At 40.6% G+C, this 23,962-nt stretch overlaps 1 protein-coding gene across 2 annotated transcripts in view; it reads right to left on the bottom strand.

The window, feature by feature from the left end:
* The window catches only part of PHF11 (PHD finger protein 11), a 589,089-nt gene that overhangs the window by 312,906 nt on the left and 252,221 nt on the right, over positions 1-23,962 (bottom strand). For both annotated transcript variants that reach the window (XM_053708365.1, XM_053708366.1), the window contains exons 6-10: positions 17,940-17,971; positions 12,586-12,623; positions 4,545-4,630; positions 4,049-4,077; positions 2,460-2,536 (exon numbers count right to left, since the gene is read on the bottom strand). In XM_053708365.1, the coding sequence (XP_053564340.1) occupies positions 2,460-2,536; positions 4,049-4,077; positions 4,545-4,630; positions 12,586-12,623; positions 17,940-17,971 (262 nt within the window). The remainder of the gene's footprint in view (positions 1-2,459; positions 2,537-4,048; positions 4,078-4,544; positions 4,631-12,585; positions 12,624-17,939; positions 17,972-23,962) is intronic.

The following is a 23,962-nucleotide window of genomic DNA, read 5'->3' as shown; positions in this document are numbered from 1 at the left end:
TAAACTGGATGGGTAAGTTGTCATTTAAGGACTATACAGCAGAATTGCATGGCTTGCAGGCATTACAGTTATTGATAAAAAAAATATATATTCTCCACCTATATAGTTAATTGAAATAGTTTTGTGGTCCTTTTACTCTGTGTTTTAACCACTTGCAGAAGTTAAACACATTGGGGTTGTCTGTTTTTTAGCTTGTGATATGATTTTTCCAACATCGGAGCTATCATAATCCAAACGATAACACCATTTTAGTAATGGAAAAAAGATTTGATCAGACATCAGAAAACTAATGCATATGATGCATGGAAAATATTTATTTTAGTGATCACAATCCTTCACAGATTATCAACAAAAGTTTGTCTACAACCTTATTATTAAAAAAAAAAAAAAAAGATATTGACTACTTGATCATCATCAATTAAATGTAAACACACACAAAAAACATACAGGGAGTGCAGAATTATTAGGCAAATGAGTATTTTGACCACATCATCCTCTTTATGCATGTTGTCTTACTCCAAGCTGTATAGGCTCGAAAGCCTACTACCAATTAAGCATATTAGGTGATGTGCATCTCTGTAATGAGAAGGGGTGTGGTCTAATGACATCAACATCCTATATCAGGTGTGCATAATTATTAGGCAACTTCCTTTCCTTTGGCAAAATGGGTCAAAAGAAGGACTTGACAGGCTCAGAAAAGTCAAAAATAGTGAGATATCTTGCAGAGGGATGCAGCACTCTTAAAATTGCAAAGCTTCTGAAGCGTGATCATCGAACAATCAAGCGTTTCATTCAAAATAGTCAACAGGGTCGCAAGAAGCGTGTGGAAAAACCAAGGCGCAAAATAACTGCCCATGAACTGAGAAAAGTCAAGCGTGCAGCTGCCAAGATGCCACTTGCCACCAGTTTGGCCATATTTCAGAGCTGCAACATCACTGGAGTGCCCAAAAGCACAAGGTGTGCAATACTCAGAGACATGGCCAAGGTAAGAAAGGCTGAAAGACGACCACCACTGAACAAGACACACAAGCTGAAACGTCAAGACTGGGCCAAGAAATATCTCAAGACTGATTTTTCTAAGGTTTTATGGACTGATGAAATGAGAGTGAGTCTTGATGGGCCAGATGGATGGGCCCGTGGCTGGATTGGTAAAGGGCAGAGAGCTCCAGTCCGACTCAGACGCCAGCAAGGTGGAGGTGGAGTACTGGTTTGGGCTGGTATCATCAAAGATGAGCTTGTGGGGCCTTTTCGGGTTGAGGATGGAGTCAAGCTCAACTCCCAGTCCTACTGCCAGTTTCTGGAAGACACCTTCTTCAAGCAGTGGTACAGGAAGAAGTCTGCATCCTTCAAGAAAAACATGATTTTCATGCAGGACAATGCTCCATCACACGCGTCCAAGTACTCCACAGCGTGGCTGGCAAGAAAGGATATAAAAGAAGAAAATCTAATGACATGGCCTCCTTGTTCACCTGATCTGAACCCCATTGAGAACCTGTGGTCCATCATCAAATGTGAGATTTACAAGGAGGGAAAACAGTACACCTCTCTGAACAGTGTCTGGGAGGCTGTGGTTGCTGCTGCACGCAATGTTGTTGGTGAACAGATCAAAACACTGACAGAATCCATGGATGGCAGGCTTTTGAGTGTCCTTGCAAAGAAAGGTGGCTATATTGGTCACTGATTTGTTTTTGTTTTGTTTTTGAATGTCAGAAATTTATATTTGTGAATGTTGAGATGTTATATTGGTTTCACTGGTAAAAATAAATAATTGAAATGGGTATATATTTGTTTTTTGTTAAGTTGCCTAATAATTATGCACAGTAATAGTCACCTGCACACACAGATATCCCCCTAAAATAGCTAAAACTAAAAACAAACTAAAAACTACTTCCAAAACTATTCAGCTTTGATATTAATGAGTTTTTTGGGTTCATTGAGAACATGGTTGTTGTTCAATAATAAAATTAATCCTCAAAAATACAACTTGCCTAATAATTCTGCACTCCCTGTATTTACTATATATCAACAGTTGCAACATCAGTACAGATTTAAACCAATATATACGTTTATTAGCAAATGACAACACTTGCAGCACTCCATTAACCTGTTTTGGTTTTCTGTGATTGACAGCCATTATAAGCCATTATCATGGGAATTACCAACTTCGGCTGTTTGACACGGAAAGATTGTTTATATTTATTTTGAAACTAACAGGAAGTGCAGCATGTATGTACACAGCTGGCCTATGGGAGAGAAGCTTACTGAGAAGAAAGGCTCCCAGTAGTCTATTGGTGAACTGTGACATGACCCACAAACATAAGAAAAATTTGTATTTTTCAGCACAGGAACATCTGTTAAAAATGAAATACACATAAATTACCCTCTTTTATGTGCAGATGACTAATACCTGTAATTACAACCAGATGCTAAGAATTTGTTTATAAGACTTTTATTCTTACTTTGAGATAGATCCATAAAAGAGGGAAGATCATCTTCTGATAGAGTATCTGAGTTGGAGCTTAGGAGTCTTCTTCTGCTGCAAAAATGAGCATATCATTTAGTCTCTGTATAACTGTTTTGACAATATCTGTAATAAAAAGGGAAAAGTTCATGCAAAAAAAATAATAAAAAAAATAAATGGGTTCCTACACTGTAGCAATAGCAATTATACCATTAGATATTAAATTTACAACTGTGTCTAGTTAATTTTTTATATATTTTGAAGTAAGAGGGGAGTGACAATGAAATGACAATTAGTGGAGGTACACAAAGCAAGACATATGTCTAATTGCTTCAAAGGGACATTAAACACCTTATTCATCTTAAAGTTTTACCTTAGATTAAGTTGCAAATAGCCTCCTGCACCCTTTCTATATCATGTAGCAGGAACAGTAAAAAAGTTATTTTAAAATTAATATTGTTTCTGACCACTTTGAAATGGCTGCTAAGGTCCGCCCACTGATGACATCACGATCTGGGTTGGATAAAGGCACTCTGCTAAATAGCATTGACAGTCTGTTGAATCCAACTAGTGAGCCTTTTGTAATTGGATGCCATATGCAGCCAAGATCTCGATTTCATCAGGAGGCGGAGCTTGACAGTCATTTCAAAGTGGCCAGAAACCATATTCACTTTAAAATAATGTGTTACCCTTCCTGCTACATGTTATATAAAGGGTGCAGGAGGCTATCTGCAGCTTAATTTAAAGTAAGACTTTAAGATGATTGTAGACTGTCCCTTTAATCATGAAAGAAAAATATTTAATGTCCCTTTTATTTTCAGGTCTACAGGATTGAACGGGACAATTCAGTATTTAAACCAAATGGCTGTAAGGTATATGTAAACAAGAATATGCTGATCAAAGCTTGTGAGAGCACAGAAGGAGGTCAAATAACTACATGGAGTGCTGCTCCCCTTCCCAGCATGCACTGGCACACTGCTTGTAACATTCCTGACTGCCATGTAGTGAAATTGCCAGGCCTTGCACTCTCCATCTCTTACCTTCCACTTGCATGTAGAGGTGTTTGAGAGGCACACACCTCAGACAGAAGAAACTGCATCCAGCTAGAAAAAGCCACAAGAGAGCCTACAAGACAAGTCTGTTGTGGGAGATATAGCTGACAGTTGCTGCTTGACCAGGGGATTTAATCTGATGTATAAAATGTGCATGTAGCAGACAGAGACTCCAGAGTTAGGTGTGCAAGGTTTGGTGTGGCTATAAGCCTGAGAGGGGTGGCAGTGCCAGGTCTTGTGAGATCTGAGCATAAAGCTAAGATGGCTGTAAGGCTATGAAGTCTGATCTGAGGTCACAGACCTTACCAGGTCCTTTTCAACTCGTTATTTAGCTTTTTGACTGTTTTATTAGCAGTACCATTAAGTATAAATTAAGTATACAATCTAAAAATATCTCTGGTTTGAATGAGCAATTTTCTTAAAAATACATTCCAAAACAGGTAAAATAAAGATAAAATAATCATTTAAAAACTTGTGAATAAAAACAGCACAAGAAAATAGATCACTTTTAATAATCAAAGCAGATACAACTCACCATGTTGCTCCCCAATTTCTCACTGTTTCCTACAATTAAACAGACAAACTTTTATTATAACATTAACATTTTTTTTAAATTGCAGATCAATTATTAAAGGGATAGTCTAGTCAAAATTAAACTTTCATAAATCAGAGCATGTAATTTTAAGCAACTTTCTAATTGATTCCTATTATCAATGTTTCTTCATTCTCTTGCTATCTTTATTTAAAAAGCAGGAATGTGATGCATAGGAGCTGGCCCATTTTTGGTTCAGCACCTGGGTAGCGCTTTCTTAATTGGTGTCTAAATGTAGCCACCAATCAGCAAGCGCTACCCACGTTCTGAACCAAAAATGGTCCGGCACCTAAGCTGATAATAGGAGTAAATTAGAAAGTTGCTTACAATTAAATACTGTATTTGAATCATGAGAGCTTAATTTTGACTAGACTACTCCTTTAAAGGTGCGGCAGAAATTATAAAGGAGTGTCAAAATTTATGGGGGAAAAAAACTTACGCAATTGTCATCGCTGTTAATCATTTCATCTTTCACATCTGAAGATACTTCACTTTCATTTGAACGTTCTTTATCTTGTACATTAACTGTAACAATAGGAACATTTAAATTTATTTATTTATTTTATTTATTTATAAAATATTTTACCAGGAAGGACACATTGAGATTTCTAAAATATTTGTAAAATAATCATTACTAAACAACAATCCTTTTTTAATTTTTGTAAAATAATCATTACTAAACAACAATCCTTTTTTAATTTTTTTGCTTTTTTTAAAATTTATTGCTGATATTTGACTTGTGAAGGGGTGGCGCGGGAAGAAGGGGGACCTGGGGGGCGCGAGTGGCGGCGGCAACTCTGGACGTGTGCTGGGCCCTTCCTGTGGATCGCCCAGGCTGCGGCGTGTGCCTCTCCATATAAGTGAACTTAAAAGATCATATATTTTAGAACAGTACATCTAACTTTTTTTTTTTATATATTTTTTATTGAGGTTATAAAACTTGTAAACAAAAACAAGGTTACAGTGTAATTAAGGACATAAACATATGTCTACATATTGGTAGGTCTGTCAATAAGTTCAAAAGATATAGTCATGCAGAGCTACAACAGTACAGCACTAGTACATTATAGCAAATAAATACTTTTAGACGTAGAGACAACCAATTTGAAAATAAATAACCTACATGGTCAATGCCCAACCTCTTTTTTTAGGTATATTATAAAGGTAACTTGCCCTCCTCAAGCTGGAGAGACCACTCTTGGGTCTCGTTAGACTAGACAATGGTTGTATGTAGGAAGGAAGCCTATCCAATCATGACAAAATACTAGATTTAACAGGATATATTCCTTTCACTTGGAGCTTAAACTGAAATCTGTTTGACTAGCTAATAACATAAAAATTTTGTAATTTACAATGGACTGTAAAATCAGCTATATATATTTAACTATCCCTATAGTGTACAGATTACCATCAAACGATATATAGAGTTATGAACAGTTTTTATCACTACTATTCCAGTTGTTTATGGTCACTCTCAATACATTATCAACTAAAGTACTCACATCTCAAGTAGCAGGGAGGAAATACAAAAACAAGGTTACAATGTAATTATGGGCAAAAGCAAATGTCTACACATTGGTGGGTCAGTCAAACGGTTTAAAAGGTATAGTCATGCAAAGCCTCACCAGTACATCACTAGTACATTATAGTATATAAATGGTCATGTTACTATTAAACATAAGTACAACTAATTTAAAATTATTAACCAAAATGGTCAGTGACCAACCTATTTTTTAGGTGTATTATAAAAGTAACTTGCCCTCCTCAAGCTGGAGAGACCACTCTTGGATCTCATTAGACTAGACAATGCTTGCATATAGGAGGAAAGCTTTTCCAATCATGACAAAATAATAAATTTACATGATCCATAACTCTAAACATAAAACATCCTTGCTGAGGCCTCCAACGAGATTTGAGAGGTTATGCTTATCTGAAACTCTCCCTAAGGGTACACTGTCCATTTCTAGATGTCTACTGGAGGAGACATTGAACACTACCCTTCCACTATATACTAGAAGTTGGCAGGCGGAGTTGGGGATCTCCTTATCTATGCAAGAATGGGAAAACATATTTTTTAACACTCGCAAGTCCTCGGCATCACCAAAAATGTTAGAACTCAATCACAAGTTAATTACGCGTTGGTATTTAACGCCAGAGCGCTTGAGATACATGTACCCCAATGCTGACGACAGATGCTGGAGGGGATGTGGGAAGAAAGGGTCTATGGCACATATATGGTGGCAATGTGAGAAACTAAGACCATTCTGGCTGCAATTGGAGACCGATTTCCAGACTATTATAAATACATCTTTTGTGCTGACACCTGTGACAGCTTTACTAAACTTTAGACCACAGGAAATATGTAATATAAGATGGACACTCCTGACAATAGGTTTAAATAGTGCCAGGAATCTAATAGCCAGAAAATGGAAGTCACCTGCACCCCCCTCCAGAGCAGATTGGATTCAGACTACTACAACACTCATATCTCAGGAGGAGTATGTACACTTTAGAAAGAAAACACTAAATAGGTACTATGACGTTAAGTTCTATTGGGAATCTTTTATTGGTGCTCAGGGTAACTTATAAACTTCCATCTATCTAATAACTATGTGCTTATACAGGAATATCATAATAGATTGACAGACACCTCTGCGAGGAGTCCAATTTCCCTTACCCTCTATACTCAGTCCTTCCCTGGTGTGCCCTTCACCTCCTCTCCATTACTCTACCTCTCTCCTTTCCCTTACCCTTCCCACCTCTCCATCTTCTGTCACTTTGTAAGCTTCACTAAAAGGCTTCACACGAAAGGCATAAACTGTATTATTCTACGCAATTATAGGTTCATTGTAATGTTGTATTATGTTGTTGTCCTTTTTTCTTTTTTTTTGTTTGTTTATTGTTATTTTCTTTACCTTTTTTCTTCCTTTCTTTCTGTGTTTTGCATTCCTTCTCTATGGACTTTTAAGAAGAGAAGATCTATAACGGATTCTATGTTCTATTATATTCTATTGAAATAGACCTAAGGAATTCCATATGGACGGTCACATTTTTTTTTCTTCTATTGGATCTGCTTTAACACAGCAAATTTAGTATGGAATCTGTTTACTATGTATATTGCTTTATTGTGCAAGTTCTATATATGTAATCCGTACATATATTCCTCAATAAAAATTATATTTAAAAAAAAAATAAAAAATAAAAATAATAAATTTAACAGGATATAATACTTTCACTTAGAGCTTGAACTTAAACCTATGTGACTAGCCAATAACATAAATATTTGGCAGTTGAAAAATGCTTACCTGATAATTTCATTTCCATCGAGGGGAGGAGAATCCACGGCTGCATTTATTACTGTTGGGAATTAAGAAACTGGACACCAGGAAGATGAATTAAATTTTGGTCCGCCCATCAGAGAAATACGGGCGGGAGACGTGAACTCTCCTCCCCTCGATGGAAATGAAATTATCATTCATTGCTGTTGGGAACATATACCCAAGCTCTAGAGGATACTGAATGGATACAAAAACAGCTTCCGCAGAAGCAAAAATGTCAAATTTGTAAAACTTTGTAAAAGTGTGTAAGGAGGACCAGGTAGCCGCATTAAAAATTTGCTCCATAGAGGCCTCATTCCTGAAGGCCCAAGACGAAGCCACAGCTCTGGTTGAATAAGCCGTTATCCTCTGAGGAGGCTTATGTCCCGCTGACTCATAGGCCAAGCAAATGAAGCTCCTTAACCAAAAGGACAAAAAAGTAGAAGAGGCTTTCTGCCCCTTGCGCTTCCCTGAATACACCACAAAAAGAGATGTAGACTGTCTGAAATCCCTTGTAGCTTGAAGATAGAACTTCAAGGCACGAACCACATCCAGGTTATGAAGTAACCTCTCCTTAGAAGAAGAAGGGTTAGGACCTAAAGAAGGAACAACTATTTCCTGATTGATGCTACTGTTAGACACCACCTTGGGAAGAAACCCCAAACCAGTGCGAACCACTGCCTTATCCGCATGAAAAACCAGATAAGGATGCTCACATTGCAAGGCAGTCAGTTCAGATACTCTGCGTGCCGATGCAATGGCCAACAGGAAAAGAACCTTCCAGGACAGAATCTTAATGTCAATGGAGTGCATAGGCTCAAATGGAACCTTCTGCAATACCTTAAGGACCAAGTTTAAGCTCCATGGGGGAGCAGACTGTCTAAAGACAGGCCTGATTCTAGACAGAGCCTGAACAAAAGATTGTATGCCAGGGAGCTCAGCGAGTCTCCTATGCAACAAGACTGATTATGCCGAAATCTGTCTCTTTAAGGAACTGGCGGCAAGACCCTTCTCCAAACCCTCTTGGAGAAAGGACAGAATCCTGGATACCTTAACCTTATGCCAAGGATATCCATGCTTCTCACACCAGGACAAGTAAGTCCTCCAAAGCTTATGGTAGATGGAACGAGTGACTGGCTTCCTTGTCTGAATTAGCGTATCAATCACACTTTCAGAAAAGCCTCTCTTGGCCAAGACTAGGCGTTCAATCTCCACGCAGTCACCCTCAGAGAATCGAGATTTTGATGTTGAAAAGGACCCTGCTCCAGCAGATCCCTGCGACAGGGTAACCTCCATGGTGGAGAGGATGACATCCCCACCAGATCCGCAAACCACGTCCTCCGCGGCTACGATGGAGCAATCAGAATGTCCGAAGCTCGCTCCTGTTTGATGTGTGCCACTACACGAGGTAGAAGTGGTAACGGTAAACAAATGTAAGCAAGGCTGAACCCCTAAGGCACTGCCAAGGCATCTATCAGCTCTGCCTGGGGATCCCTGGACCTTGACCCATATCGGGGTAGCTTGCAATTGAGTATGGACACCATGAGATCTATCTCTGGCGTTCCCCACCTGAGACAAATCTCTGCAAACCCTTTGGGGTGGAGAGACCATTCCCCCGGATGGAAGGATTGCCTGCTGAAAAAATCTGCTTCCCAGTTGTCCACACCTGGAATGTGAATCGCTGAGAGCGAGCAGCTGTGGGACTCTGCCCACTCCAAGATCCTAGACACATCCCTCATGGCTAGGGAGCTCCTCGTACCCCCCTGGTGGTTGATGTAACCACCGAGGTAATGTTGTCGGTCTGGAATCTGATGAAGCTGAACAACTCCAGAGGAGGCCATGCCTTCAGAGCATTGTAGCATTGTAGATTGCTCGGAGTTCCACAATATTTATCGGAAGGAGAGACTCCTCCCGGGTCCATTTTCCTTGTGCCATCCTGGCACCTCAAACAGCTCCCCATCCTGAAAGACTCGCGTCCGTGGTCACAATCTCCCAGGATGATCTCAAGAAGGATGTCCCCATGGACAGTTGCTCTGGATGGATCCACCAAGAGAGGGAGATCCGAGTCCGAGCATTCATGGATATCTGCTATGATCTGAATGATCGCCGTTCCACTGTCTCAACATGCACAATTGAAGAGGTCTGAGATGGAACCTGGCGAATGGAATGACATCTATGCTGGAAACCATGAGTCCAATCACCTCTATACACTGAGCCACCGAGGGGCTTGAGGAGGACTGAAGGGCAAGACAAGAGGACGCAATCTTCCTGCGTCGATGGTCTATGAAAAATATTTTCATGGACATAGAGTCTATTATCGTGCCCAGGAACTCCACCCTGTTGCTGGGAACCAGGGAACTCTTTCCTGAGTTGATCTTCTAACCGTAAGATTGGAGAAAAAGAAGAGCCCTCAAATGAACCTCTGTGAGACTGAGCGACAGCGCCTGGACTAGGATGTCGTCCAGATAGGGGCTCTGGTCACTGTAAGTTGCGCCCCCAAAACCTTCGTGAAGACTCTCGGGGCCGTCGCCAGACCAAAGGGGAGGGCCACAAACTGGAAATGTTGGTCCAGAAACGCAAATCTTAGAAACTTGAAGTGGTCCCTGTGAATTGGCACATGAAGGTAAGCGTCCTTCAAGTCTATAGTTGTCATGAACTGTCCCTCTTGAACTAGGGGCAGAATAGATCTGATCATTTCCATTTTGAACGATAGAACACTCAAACTTGTTTAAACACTTTAGGTCCAGAATCGGGCGGAATGTGCCCTCCTTCTTTGGAACCACAAAAAGATTTGAATAGTACCCTAGACCCCTTTATGCTTGGGGTACTGGTACGATAACACCGAGAGAGGAGAGATCCCTAACACACTCTAGAAAGGCCTCTCTCTTTTCTGGTCTTGAAGACAGGTTTGACAGAAGGAATCTGCCCCTTGGGTGGATGGGATCTGAACCCTATCCTGTAACCCTGGGCGACAACCTCCAGAACCCAAAGGTCCTGAACGTCCTGTAACCAGGCTTCTGAGACGAGAGATAATCTGCCCCTACTTGGTCCGGAGACCGGTCGGGGGCCGCCCATTCATGCCGATTTTGTCTCGGCGGGCTTCTTGCTCTGCTTAGACTTGTTCCAAGAATGAGCCGGCTTCCAAGTTCCCTTGGACTGGTCCACTTTTGCGGCGGGCTGCTGGTGATGTGCCTTGTCCGCGCGAAAGGGACAAAAAGTAGATCCTTTAGGCTTAGCCTTCTTATCCTACGGTAGGAAAGCTCCCTTGCCTCCCGTAACCGTGGATATGATCGAATCCAGTCCTGGACCGAACAGAATCTTTCCTTGAAAAGTCAGGGACAACAGCCTTGACTTAGAGGTCATGTCCGCAGACCAAGACTTTAGCCACAGAGCCCTGCGAGCTAAAACGGAAAAACCTGACACCTTAGTGTTTAGGCAAAGAATTTGCATATTGGCATCACAGATGAAAGAATTGGCGACCTTCAGCGCCTTAATCTTATCCTGTATCTCGTTGATGGAAGTCTACCCCTTGATCATTTCACACAAGGATTCACACCAATATGTTGCAGCTCCAGCAACCGCGGCTACGGCCGCTGCCAGCTGAAAAAAAAACCCTGTGTGTTGAAACATCTTCCTTAACATGTTTTCCAACTTTTTATCCATGGGCTCTTTAAACGACAAACTATCCTCAAGGGGAATAATTCTTCACGAGCTTGGAGATAGCACCATCCACCTTAGGGACAGTACCCCACAGCTGTCGGGGAACAGTTTCCTAAAGGAAGAAGAAGGCGAAAAGGAAGAACCTAATCGCTCCCATTCAGTCTTAATAATATTAGCCATCTTAACAGGAACCGGGAAGGCCTGAGGCACCACCCTATCCTCATATACCTTATCAAGCTTAGGAATCGCAGGTTCCTCCTGAAGCATTTGGCTCCGGAACCTCCAGAGTAGCAAGCACTTGCTTCAGCAAAAAGCGTAAAATCTCTATCATAAACCTAAAGTCAGCTCCTCCGCAGCCGGAGGTTTAAAGACAAGGATCCGACCCAGAAAGGGCCTCCTCCGACGAGTAGGAGTGTGCCTCATCATCCTATAATGCCTCTGATATTTCCCTAGGCATAGAAAACCCCTGGGCCGGGCCGCCATGATACGCCCTATGCTTGCGCTTAGCAGAACGTGGTAAGGCATGGATCACTTTCGATACCACCGTTTGCAGTTGATCGGCAAAATCTGACAGCCAGGGAATCTCTCCCGCAGGAGTAATGGTTGGACCCTGGGGCGCTGCCTGTGCAATTGGAGATGAATGCAGGGAATGCACCTCACGGGACGGGGAACCCTCAGAGGTGGATGGCTCGGTAGTACTAGACATCCGTTTACTTTTAGATATCGTAACTATATCAAAGCATGTGGAACATAGTTGAGCAGGCTGTTCTACCAGAACCTCCTCACAATAAACACAGGAATGAGACCTCCATAGCTTGCGCTTTTATTACGGACTAGATTAACTTAATAAATAGGCACCTTTATAACCTCCAATGGCCGGGGCACTCACCACCTCTTATAACCCGGACTACAGAAACCGTTTCATCTCCTGCGCCGCTGATCAACAGAGGACGAGAGATAGCCACACCCGGTCACATGGAATGCCAGGCAGGACCGCCCCTGCCTAAGGAGAAAACGCGCCAAAAATGTTTACCTCAGCTCAAATGGCTGGTTAATCTGACTAGTGGGGGGTAGATGAAGGTCCAGGCCGTTGCTAGGCCTCCGTTGTCCACCTCCTCAAATCCGGTCTGCTTGGCTGAAATCCGATCTAAAACTTGTTTAAGGCAGCTCCACATATATAGATGAGCTTCCCATCGTTGGTGAAAGGCTTAGTGCGTGGTATAAGGAGTGATAAACAATGGTTTTAGCAGCTCCTTCATTCAGCCAGAATTAGAAAGCAGCCATCTTGGTCTCTGGTCGGACACCCCCCCCAGTACATCTAACTTTTAACTAAATAAAATAACTGCTGCTCATAAATCTCAAAAAATAACAAAAATGAAAATAGAACAAAATAAAAGTGTGTTTGGCAATAATAGTGAGAGAGAGAAAAAGAAAAAAAAATCCTACTGTATGCACAGTATAGGGCATCTGATAGATTTAACACAGTAGGTTTATATATCTTACCATCAAGTTCTTCCTTCATATTTGTCACTAGTCTACACCTGTCAACAGAATATGCAATAATTAATATTAGAAGTGTCAGTATAGCTTTACATATTTCCATGACTATTACATGAATCATCAATCTTGTTAATTACAGGAAAGCTGACAAATAATTGACCTTTTTCCTACAGCTCTTTGTTATGATAAGTACCACTGCCTTGATGAGTGCCATTACCCAACCCTGGCCTATTTGCAGTCTCTGTTGCAGGGTGGATTTGATTTAAATCAAAACTTAGATTAAGTCATTGTGTGCTATATAAAGGTTTTTAGAATAAAACATTTTCAGATCATTTTTCAGTTCTATCAGAAAATGACTGATTTAGTTATATACCTTAGGATATACATAGATAATTATAAAATTATTGGCAGGTAAACTTTCTGCATTTAAATAGGTTAATCATTCGTAATTTGATCAACTTTTAAACTGTATTTTACTGGAAGGAGACAAATAATCATTACCTTAATTATAACAATTACATTTTAACTAAAACAGTAACATTACAGGTTTGACTTTCATTTTTACTGTTTGCCCCTCCCTACTCTCACTTAGGTCCTTATGTAAATTTATTTCACTCCAAACAATCTTCTTTTCACTAAGTTTTAAACTTAGTAAGAGATTAATTTATGTATTATGGAGGGGAATAAATGGATTAAAGGGACATTAATTTCAAAATTAAACTTTCATGATCCGGATAGAACATGCAATTTAAAACAACTTTGCAATGTACTTCTATTATCTAATTTGTTTTGTTCTCTCTGTGTCCTTTGTTGAAAAGCATACCTAAGTGGGCTCTGGAGCTGCAAGAATGCACTACTGGGAGGTAGCTGCTGATTGGTGGCTGAACATATATGCCTCTTGTCATTGGCTCACACCATGTGTTCAGCTAGCTCCCAGTAGTGCACCGCTGCTCCTTCAACAAAGGATGCCAAAAGAATAAGGCACGTTATAATAGCTGTAAATCTGAAAGTTGTTTAAAATTGTATCATCTAAATCATCAAGGGATATAAACCCAACGGGGTCGATCCGATATAAATCGTCGCCCGCAAAAGCCGGCGACGCCAATATTTGCGCGGGTTTGGTATCACATATACGGCGTAACCTAGAAGTTACGCCCGTATATTTCTGCCGTCGCCCGCAGTTTTTTGGGCCATAGGCAGGTATACCAAACCCGCGCAGTTTGGTATCCAATATGCAGCGTAAGGACTTACGTGGCGAAAATGGAGAAAACTTACTCCATTTTCACCTCGCCACAAAAAGCAGCCGTAAGAAGCCTTACGCTGACTATTGGAGCCCCGTAACTTCCTAAACTGGCTGCTAAAATAAACCTAACGCATGCGCAATGTCTATCTCCCTGTCAACCGCGATCTTCTAAAATAAACCTAACACCTAACGCATGCGCAATGTCTATCTCCCTGTCAACCGCGATCCACCCCCCCCCCCCGAAATCCCTAATAAAGTTATTACCCCCTAAACCGCCGCTCCCGGACCCCGCCGCCATCTACATAAACTAACCCCCTACTGTGAGCCCCTAAAACCGCCGCCATCTACCTTATCTATCCCCTAATTAGAACCCCTTACACCGCTGTCATCTACCTTATCTATCCCGTAATCTGACCCCTTACACCGCCGCCACCTATATAAAAATTATTAACCCCTAATTTAATCTACCTACCCTGCCGCCAGCTATGTTATCTATATTAACCCTAAGTATATTATAGTTAATATAGTTATTACATTATATATATTAACTATATTAACCCTAATTATATTAGGGTTAATATAGTTAATATAGTTACTATAGTATTTATATTAACTATATTAACTCTATCTAACCCTAACACCCCTAACTAAATTTATATTAAATTAATCTAATTCATTTATAAACTAAAATATTCCTATTTAAATCTAAATACTTACCTATAAAATAAACCCTAAGATAGCTACAATATAATTAATAATTACATTGTAGCTATGTTAGGGTTAATATTTATTTTACAGGTAAATTGTTAATTATTTTAACTAGGTATAATAGATATTAAATAGTTATTAACTATTTAATATCTACCTAGTTAAAATAATTACCCAATTACCTGTAAAATAAATCCTAACCTAAGTTACAAATACACCTACACTATCAATAAATTTAATAAACTACAAACATCTATCTAAAAATACAATTAAATTAACTAAACTAAATTACAAAAAAAAACAAACACTAAATTACAAAAAATAAAAAAAAGATTACAAGATTTTTAAGCTAATTACACCTATTCTAAGCCCCCTAATAAAATAATAAACCCCCAAAATAAAAAAAATTCCCTGCCCTATTGTAAATTAAACAAATTTCAAAGCTCTTTACCTTACCAGCCCTTAAAAGGGCCTTTTGTGGGGCATGCCCCAAAGAATTCAGCTCTTTTGCATACAACAAATACAATCCCCCCCCCATTACAACCCACCACCCACATACCCCTATTCTAAAACCACCCAAACCCCCCTTAAAAAAGCCTAACACTACCCCCCTGAAGATCTCCCTACCTTGTCTTCACCACACCGGGCCGAACTCCTGATCCGATCCGGGCGATGTCTTCCTCCAAGCGGCAAAGAAGAATTCTTCCTCCGGCGATGTCTTCCTCCAAGTGGCAAAGAAGAATTCTTCCTCCGGCGATGTCTTCCTCCAAGCGGCAAAGAAGAATTCTTCCTCCGACGACGTCTTCCTCCAAGCGGCAGCAAAGTCTTCATTCTTCCGGCGGCATCTTCAATCTTCTTTCTTCGCTCCGCCGCCGCGGAGCATCCATCCAGGCCGACGACTGAACGACGAATGAGGTACCTTTAAATGACGTCATCCAAGATGGCGTCCGCCGAATTCCGATTGGCTGATAGGATTCTATCAGCCAATCGGAATTAAGTTAAAAAAATCTGATTGGCTGATTGAATCAGCCAATCAGATTCAAGTTCAATCCGATTGGCTGATCCAATCAGCCAATCAGATTGAGCTCGCATTCTATTGGCTGATCGGAACAGCCAATAGAATGCGAGCTCAATCTGATTGGCTGATTGGATCAGCCAATCGGATTGAACTTGAATCTGATTGGCTGATTCAATCAGCCAATCAGATTTTTTTAACTTTATTCCGATTGGCTGATAGAATCCTATCAGCCAATCAGAATTCGGCGGACGCCATCTTGGATGACGTCATTTAAAGGTACCTCATTCGTCGTTCAGTCGTCGGCCTGGATGGATGCTCCGCGGCGGCGGAGCGAAGAAAGAAGATTGAAGATGCCGCCGGAAGACTGAAGACTTTGCTGCCGCTTGGAGGAAGACATCGCCGGAGGAAGAATTCTTCTTTGCCGCTTGGAGGAAGACATCGCCCGGATCGGATCAGGAGTTCGGCCCGGTGTGGTGAAGACAAGGTAGGGAGATCTTCAGGGGGGTAGTGTTAGGCTTTTTTAAGGGGGGTTTGGGTGGTTTTAGAATAGGGGTATGTGGGTGGTGGGTTGTAATGGGGGGGGGGGATTGTATTTGTTGTATGCAAAAGAGCTGAATTCTTTGGGGCATGCCCCACAAAAGGCCCTTTTAAGGGCTGGTAAGGTAAAGAGCTTTGACATTTGTTTAATTTACAATAGGGCAGGGAATTTTTTTTATTTTGGGGGTTTATTATTTTATTAGGGGGCTTAGAATAGGTGTAATTAGCTTAAAAATCTTGTAATCTTTTTTTTATTTTTTGTAATTTAGTGTTTGTTTTTTTTTGTAATTTAGTTTAGTTAATTTAATTGTATTTTTAGATAGATGTTTGTAGTTTATTAAATTTATTGATAGTGTAGGTGTATTTGTAACTTAGGTTAGGATTTATTTTACAGGTAATTGGGTAATTATTTTAACTAGGTAGATATTAAATAGTTAATAACTATTTAATATCTATTATACCTAGTTAAAATAATTAACAATTTACCTGTAAAATAAATATTAACCCTAACATAGCTACAATGTAATTATTAATTATATTGTAGCTATCTTAGGGTTTTTTTTATAGGTAAGTATTTAGATTTAAATAGGAATATTTTAGTTTATAAATGAATTAGATTAATTTAATATAAATTTAGTTAGGGGTGTTAGGGTTAGATAGAGTTAATATAGTTTATATAAATACTATAGTAACTATATTAACTATATTAACCCTAATATAATTAGGGTTAATATAGTTAATATATATAATGTAATACCTATATTAACTATAATATACTTAGGGTTAATATAGATAATATAGCTGGCGGCGGGGTACGGGAACGGCGGTTTAGGGGTTAATAACTTTATTAGGTTGCGGCGGGGTACGGGAGCGGCGGTTTAGGGGTTAATAGCTTTTTTATTGTTAGGCTAGTGAGGGGGGATAGCGGATAGAGGGTTAGATGTGTCGGGCTATGTTAGGGAGGCGTGTTAGACGTGTCGGGCTATGTTAGGGAGGCGTGTTAGACAGTGCGGGTGTTTTAGACTTTAGTCAGGTTTTATAGGCGCCGGCAGTTTCTAACGTGGCGCAAGTCACTGGCGACGCCAGAAATTTGTACTTGCGCAGATTTCTGGACATCGCTGGTTTGTGAGACTTACGGCACGTTAGCATCTGACGGCGACTTATATGGGATAGCTCGAGTTGCGAGCTGAAACTGCGGGCGACGCTGGTTCCCTCGCTTGCGCCGCAAACTGCGATCTATATCGGATCGCGCCCAACATTTTTATTTTAAGGTCTATTTCTCAACACAAATTTACAGTTTCGAGAACTACAAAACCAAGAATATGTGATAATGTCTTCTAGATAGAAATAAAGCTCAAAACAATAATGCAGAAACCTTTGGGAGAGCATGGCATTGTGGATGGATTCATGTAATTAATTTACAAAAAAAATAAGCATTAGAGCCATTAATATACAGCCTCATGCTACATAATTTAAAACCAATAACCTTTGGATTATAATGTATCTTAAAAAGAAAACTATCTTTAGATAGATTTTTTTTTTCCTCAAAAAGTATTTTATTTTTTAAAATCCTATTTAAATTAATTAAAAATAAATAAATAAAAATATCTGGGTTTTTTTTAATTTTTTATTTACCCTGCTTTGTTGTATAAATAACCAATTTCTTTGGGGTTCTCTAATTTTTTCAGCAATCTGCCTCTTCTTGTAAATCATAATGCCTTATGCAATTATTACAGATGTATCTGACTTTAATTCATAAAACTAAAATATATTGACCCTGCTATTTTAATTTAATTTTTGTTTTAATACATTTTTAAATATTTTTAACCAGAGAGACAAAAAAGCATTTACCTTCTCGACTCAATATGTCGACGTTTCTTTTTCTAGTAAAGAAAAATGTGTATTAGATAACTGATTTGATGGGGGGGAAACAACAATAGTCTGAATAAATATAAAATTCACAGTTTTTGTGGAATTATTATATCAATCTGTGTAAACTAGATCCTGATTACTTTACACAGGATTATTGGCTAGCAATGTATGTCTTGTAAATAATTATTTTTCTGTACACAGCTACATTCCAATATGGTACAATAATATTTACAAAAAATGCTGGACTTTTCTAGCTTGTGATACCATACAGAAAAAATATATAAAAAAGAGATGTAATTTCAGAGACATTCTAAAAACAGGAACCAATGGAAGCTAAAATATAAATATATAACATTCCATTCATTTTAGCCAAAACCAACAACAATTTTTTTTTTTAGGGGTCGATTTATCAAACTCTTCGCACCCCTTTGACTGCAGGTTCTTATAAGAGTTCATAAGATAGCCTTATGCTTATCACAAGGCTATCTTATGAACTAATTACAGAGACAGTAAATGTAAAAGCTTCTGATTGACATCATATTGCTTTACATACGGCTAGATTTAGAGTTTGGCGTTAGCCATCAAAACCAGCGTTAGAGGCTCCTAACGCTGGTTTTGGGCTACCGCTGGTATTTAGAGTCAGTCAGGAAAGGGTCTAACGCTCACTTTGGAGCCGCGACTTTTCCATACCGCAGATCCCCTTACGTCAATTGCGTAGCCTATCTTTTCAATGGGATCTTTCTAACGCTGGTATTTAGAGTCGTGGCTGAAGTGAGCGTTAGAAATCTAACGACAAAACTCCAGCTGAAAAAAAAAGTCAGTAGTTAAGAGCTTTATGGGCTAACGCCGGTTCATAAAGCTCTTAACTACTGTGCTCTAAAGTACACTAACACCCATAAACTACCTATGTACCCCTAAACCGAGGCCCCCCCCACATCGCCGCCACTCTATTAAAAATGTTTAACCCCTAATCTGCCGACCGCACACGGCCGCGACCTACGTTATCCCTATGTACCCCTAATCTGCTGCCCCTAACACCGCCGACCCCTATATTATATTTATTAACCCCTAATCTGCCCCCCACAACGTCGCCGCCAGCTACCTACAATAATTAACCCCTAATCTGCCGACCGCACCTCACCGCTACTATAATAAAGTTATTAACCCCTAATCCGCCTCACTCCCGCCTCAATAACCCTATAAGAAATAGTATTAACCCCTAATCTGCCCTCCCTAACATCGCCGACACCTAACTTCAATTATTAACCCCTAATCTGCCGACCGGATCTCGCCGCTACTCTAATAAATGGATTAACCCCTAAAGCTAAGCCTAACCCTAATGCTAACACACCCCTAAGTTAAATATAATTTAAATCTAACGAAATAAATTAACTCTTATTAAATAAATTATTCCTATTTAAAGCTAAATACTTACCTGTAAAATAAACCCTAATATAGCTACAATATAAATTATAATTATATTGTAGCTATTTTAGGATTAATATTTATTTTACAGGCAACTTTGTATTTATTTTAACCAGGTACAATAGCTATTAAATAGTTAAGAACTATTTAATAGCTAAAATAGTTAAAATAATTACAAAATTACCTGTAAAATAAATCCTAACCTAAGTTACAATTAAACCTAACACTACACTATCAATAAATTAATTAAATACAATACCTACACATAACTACAATTAAATAAACTAACTAAAGTACAAAAAATAAAAAAGAACTAAGTTACAAAAAATAAAAAAATATTTACAAACATTAGAAAAATATTACAACAATTTTAAACTAATTACACCTACTCTAAGCCCCCTAATAAAATAACAAAGACCCCCAAAATAAAAAAATGCCCTACCCTATTCTAAATTAAAAAAGTTCAAAGCTCTTTTACCTTACCAGCCCTGAAAAGGGCCATTTGCGGGGCATGCCCCAAATAATTCAGCTCTTTTGCCTGTAAAAAAAAACATACAATACCCCCCCCAACATTACAACCCACCACCCACATACCCCTAATCTAACCCAAACCCCCCTTAAATAAACCTAACACTAAGCCCCTGAAGATCTTCCTACCTTATCTTCACCATGCCAGGTTCACCGATCAGTCCTCCGAAGTCTTGATCCAAGCCTCCGAAGTCTTCATCCAAGCCCAAGCGGGGGCTGGCGATCCATAATCCGGCTGAAGTCTTCTATCAAGCGGCGGCTGAAGAGGTCCAGAAGAGGCTCCAAAGTCTTCATCCTATCCGGGAAGAAGAGGAGATCCGGACCGGCAACCATCTTGATCCAAGCGGCATCTTCTATCTTCATCCGATGACGAGCGGCTGATCTTGAAGACCTCCGGCGCGGATCCATCCCCTTCGTTCAACGTCCAACTGAAGAATGAAGGTTCCTTTAAGGGACGTCATCCAAGATGGCGTCCCTCGAATTCCGATTGGCTGATAGGATTCTATCAGCCAATCGGAATTAAGGTAGGAAAATTCTGATTGGCTGATGGAATCAGTAAATCAGATTCAAGTTCAATCCGATTGGCTGATTGGATCAGCCAATCAGATTGAGCTTGCATTCTATTGGCTGTTCCGATCAGCCAATAGAATGCGAGCTCAATCTGATTGGCTGATCCAATCAGCCAATCGGATTGAACTTGAATCTGATTGGCTGATTCCATCAGCCAATCAGAATTTTCCTACCTTAATTCCGATTGGCTGATAGAATCCTATCAGCCAATCGGAATTCGAGGGACGCCATCTTGGATGACGTCCCTTAAAGGAACCTTCATTCTTCAGTTGGACGTCGAATGAAGAGGATGGATCCGCGCCGGAGGTCTTCAAGATCAGCCGCTCGTCATCGGATGAAGATAGAAGATGCCGCTTGGATCAAGATGGTTGCCGGTCCGGATCTCCTCTTCTTCCCGGATAGGATGAAGACTTTGGAGCCTCTTCTGGACCTCTTCAGCCGCCGCTTGATAGAAGACTTCAGCCGGATTATGGATCGCCAGCCCCCGCTTGGGCTTGGATGAAGACTTCGGAGGCTTGGATCAAGACTTCGGAGGACGGATCGGTGAACCTGGCATGGTGAAGATAAGGTAGGAAGATCTTCAGGGGCTTAGTGTTAGGTTTATTTAAGGGGGGTTTGGGTTAGATTAGGGGTATGTGGGTGGTGGGTTGTAATGTTGGGGGGGGGGTATTGTATGTTTTTTTTTTACAGGCAAAAGAGCTGAATTATTTGGGGCATGCCCCGCAAATGGCCCTTTTCAGGGCTGGTAAGGTAAAACAGAATTTATGCTTACCTGATAAATTACTTTCTCCAACGGTGTGTCCGGTCCACGGCGTCATCCTTACTTGTGGGATATTCTCTTCCCCAACAGGAAATGGCAAAGAGTCCCAGCAAAGCTGGTCACATGATCCCTCCTAGGCTCCGCCCACCCCAGTCATTCGACCGACGGACAGGAGGAAATATATATAGGAGAAACCATATGATACCGTGGTGACTGTAGTTAGAGAAAATAATTCATCAGACCTGATTAAAAAACCAGGGCGGGCCGTGGACCGGACACACCGTTGGAGAAAGTAATTTATCAGGTAAGCATAAATTCTGTTTTCTCCAACATTGGTGTGTCTGGTCCACGGCGTCATCCTTACTTGTGGGAACCAATACCAAAGCTTTAGGACACGGATGAAGGGAGGGAGCAAATCAGGTCACCTAAATGGAAGGCACCACGGCTTGCAAAACCTTTCTCCCAAAAATAGCCTCCGAAGAAGCAAAAGTATCAAATTTGTAAAATTTGGCAAAAGTTTGCAGTGAAGACCAAGTCGCTGCCTTACATATCTGGTCAACAGAAGCCTCGTTCTTGAAGGCCCATGTGGAAGCCACAGCCCTAGTGGAGTGAGCTGTGATTCTTTCAGGAGGCTGCCGTCCGGCAGTCTCATAAGCCAATCGGATAATGCTTTTAAGCCAAAAGGAAAGAGAGGTAGAAGTCGCTTTTTGACCTCTCCTTTTACCAGAATAAACAACAAACAAGGAAGATGTTTGTCTGAAATCTTTAGTAGCCTCTAAATAGAATTTTAGAGCATGGACTACGTCCAAATTGTGTAACAAACGTTCCTTCTTTGAAACTGGATTCGGACACAAAGAAGGTACAACTATCTCCTGGTTAATATTTTTGTTGGAAACAACTTTCAGAAGAAAACCAGGCTTAGTACGCAAAACCACCTTATCTGCATGGAACACCAGATAGGGCGGAGAACACTGCAGAGCAGATAACTCTGAAACTCTTCTAGCAGAAGAAATTGCAACCAAAAACAAAACTTTCCAAGATAATAACTTAATATCTACGGAATGTAAGGGTTCAAACGGAACCCCTTGAAGAACTGAAAGAACTAGATTTAGACTCCAGGGAGGAGTCAAAGGTCTGTAAACAGGCTTGATCCTAACCAGAGCCTGAACAAATGCTTGAACATCTGGCACAGCTGCCAGTCTTTTGTGAAGTAAAACAGATAAAGCAGAGATCTGTCCCTTCAGAGAACTTGCAGATAATCCTTTCTCCAAACCTTCTTGTAGAAAGGATAGAATCTTAGGAATTTTTATCTTGTTCCATGGGAATCCTTTAGATTCACACCAACAGATATATTTTTTCCATATTTTATGGTAAATTTTTCTAGTTACAGGCTTTCTAGCCTGAATCAGAGTATCTATTACAGAATCTGAAAACCCACGCTTTGATAAAATCAAGCGTTCAATCTCCAAGCCGTCAGTTGGAGGGAAACCAGATTCGGATGTTCGAATGGACCCTGAACAAGAAGGTCCTGTCTCAAAGGTAGCTTCCATGGTGGAGCCGATGACATATTCACCAGGTCTGCATACCAAGTCCTGCGTGGCCACGCAGGAGCTATCAAGATCACCGAGGCCCTCTCCTGATTGATCCTGGCTACCAGCCTGGGGATGAGAGGAAACGGTGGGAATATATAAGCTAGGTTGAAGGTCCAAGGTGCTACTAGTGCATCTACTAGGGTCGCCTTGGGATCCCTGGATCTGGACCCGTAGCAAGGAACCTTGAAGTTCTGACGAGACGCCATCAGATCCATGTCTGGAATGCCCCATAATTGAGTTATTTGGGCAAAGATTTCCGGATGGAGTTCCCACTCCCCCGGATGGAATGTCTGACGACTCAGAAAATCCGCTTCCCAATTTTCCACTCCTGGGATGTGGATCGCAGACAAGTGGCAGGAGTGATCCTCCGCCCATTGAATTATTTTGGTCACTTCTTTCATCGCCAGGGAAGTCCTTGTTCCCCCCTGATGATTGATATATGCAACGGTCGTCATGTTGTCTGACTGAAACCTTATGAATTTGGCCTTTGCTAGTTGAGGCCAAGCTCTGAGAGCATTGAATATCGCTCTCAGTTCCAGAATGTTTATCGGGAGAAGAGACTCTTCCCGAGACCATAGACCCTGAGCTTTCAGGGATTCCCAGACCGCGCCCCAGCCCACTAGGCTGGCGTCGGTCGTGACAATGACCCACTCTAGTCTGCGGAAGCTCATTCCCTGTGACAGATTGTCCAGGGTCAGCCACCAACGGAGTGAATCTCTGGTCTTTTGATCTACTTGAATCGTCGGAGACAAGTCTGTATAATCCCCATTCCACTGTCTGAGCATGCACAGTTGTAATGGTCTTAGATGAATTTGTGCAAAAGGAACTATGTCCATTGTTGCAACCATCAATCCTATTACTTCCATGCACTGCGCTATGGAAGGACGAGGAACAGAATGAAGTACTTGACAAGAGCTTAGAAGTTTTGATTTTCTGACCTCTGTCAGAAAAATCCTCATTTCTAAGGAATCTATTATTGTTCCCAAGAAGGGAACTCTTGTTGACGGGGACAGAGAACTTTTTTCTTTGTTCACCTTCCATCCGTGAGATCTGAGAAAGGCTAGGACGATGTCCGTATGAGCCTTTGCTTTTGACAGAGACGACGCTTGAATCAGGATGTCGTCCAA

The sequence above is a fragment of the Bombina bombina genome, chromosome 3, assembly GCF_027579735.1.
Source record: "Bombina bombina isolate aBomBom1 chromosome 3, aBomBom1.pri, whole genome shotgun sequence".
In the NCBI taxonomy this organism is placed as follows: domain Eukaryota; kingdom Metazoa; phylum Chordata; class Amphibia; order Anura; family Bombinatoridae; genus Bombina; species Bombina bombina.
This window is presented reverse-complemented; position numbering and strand designations above follow the sequence as displayed.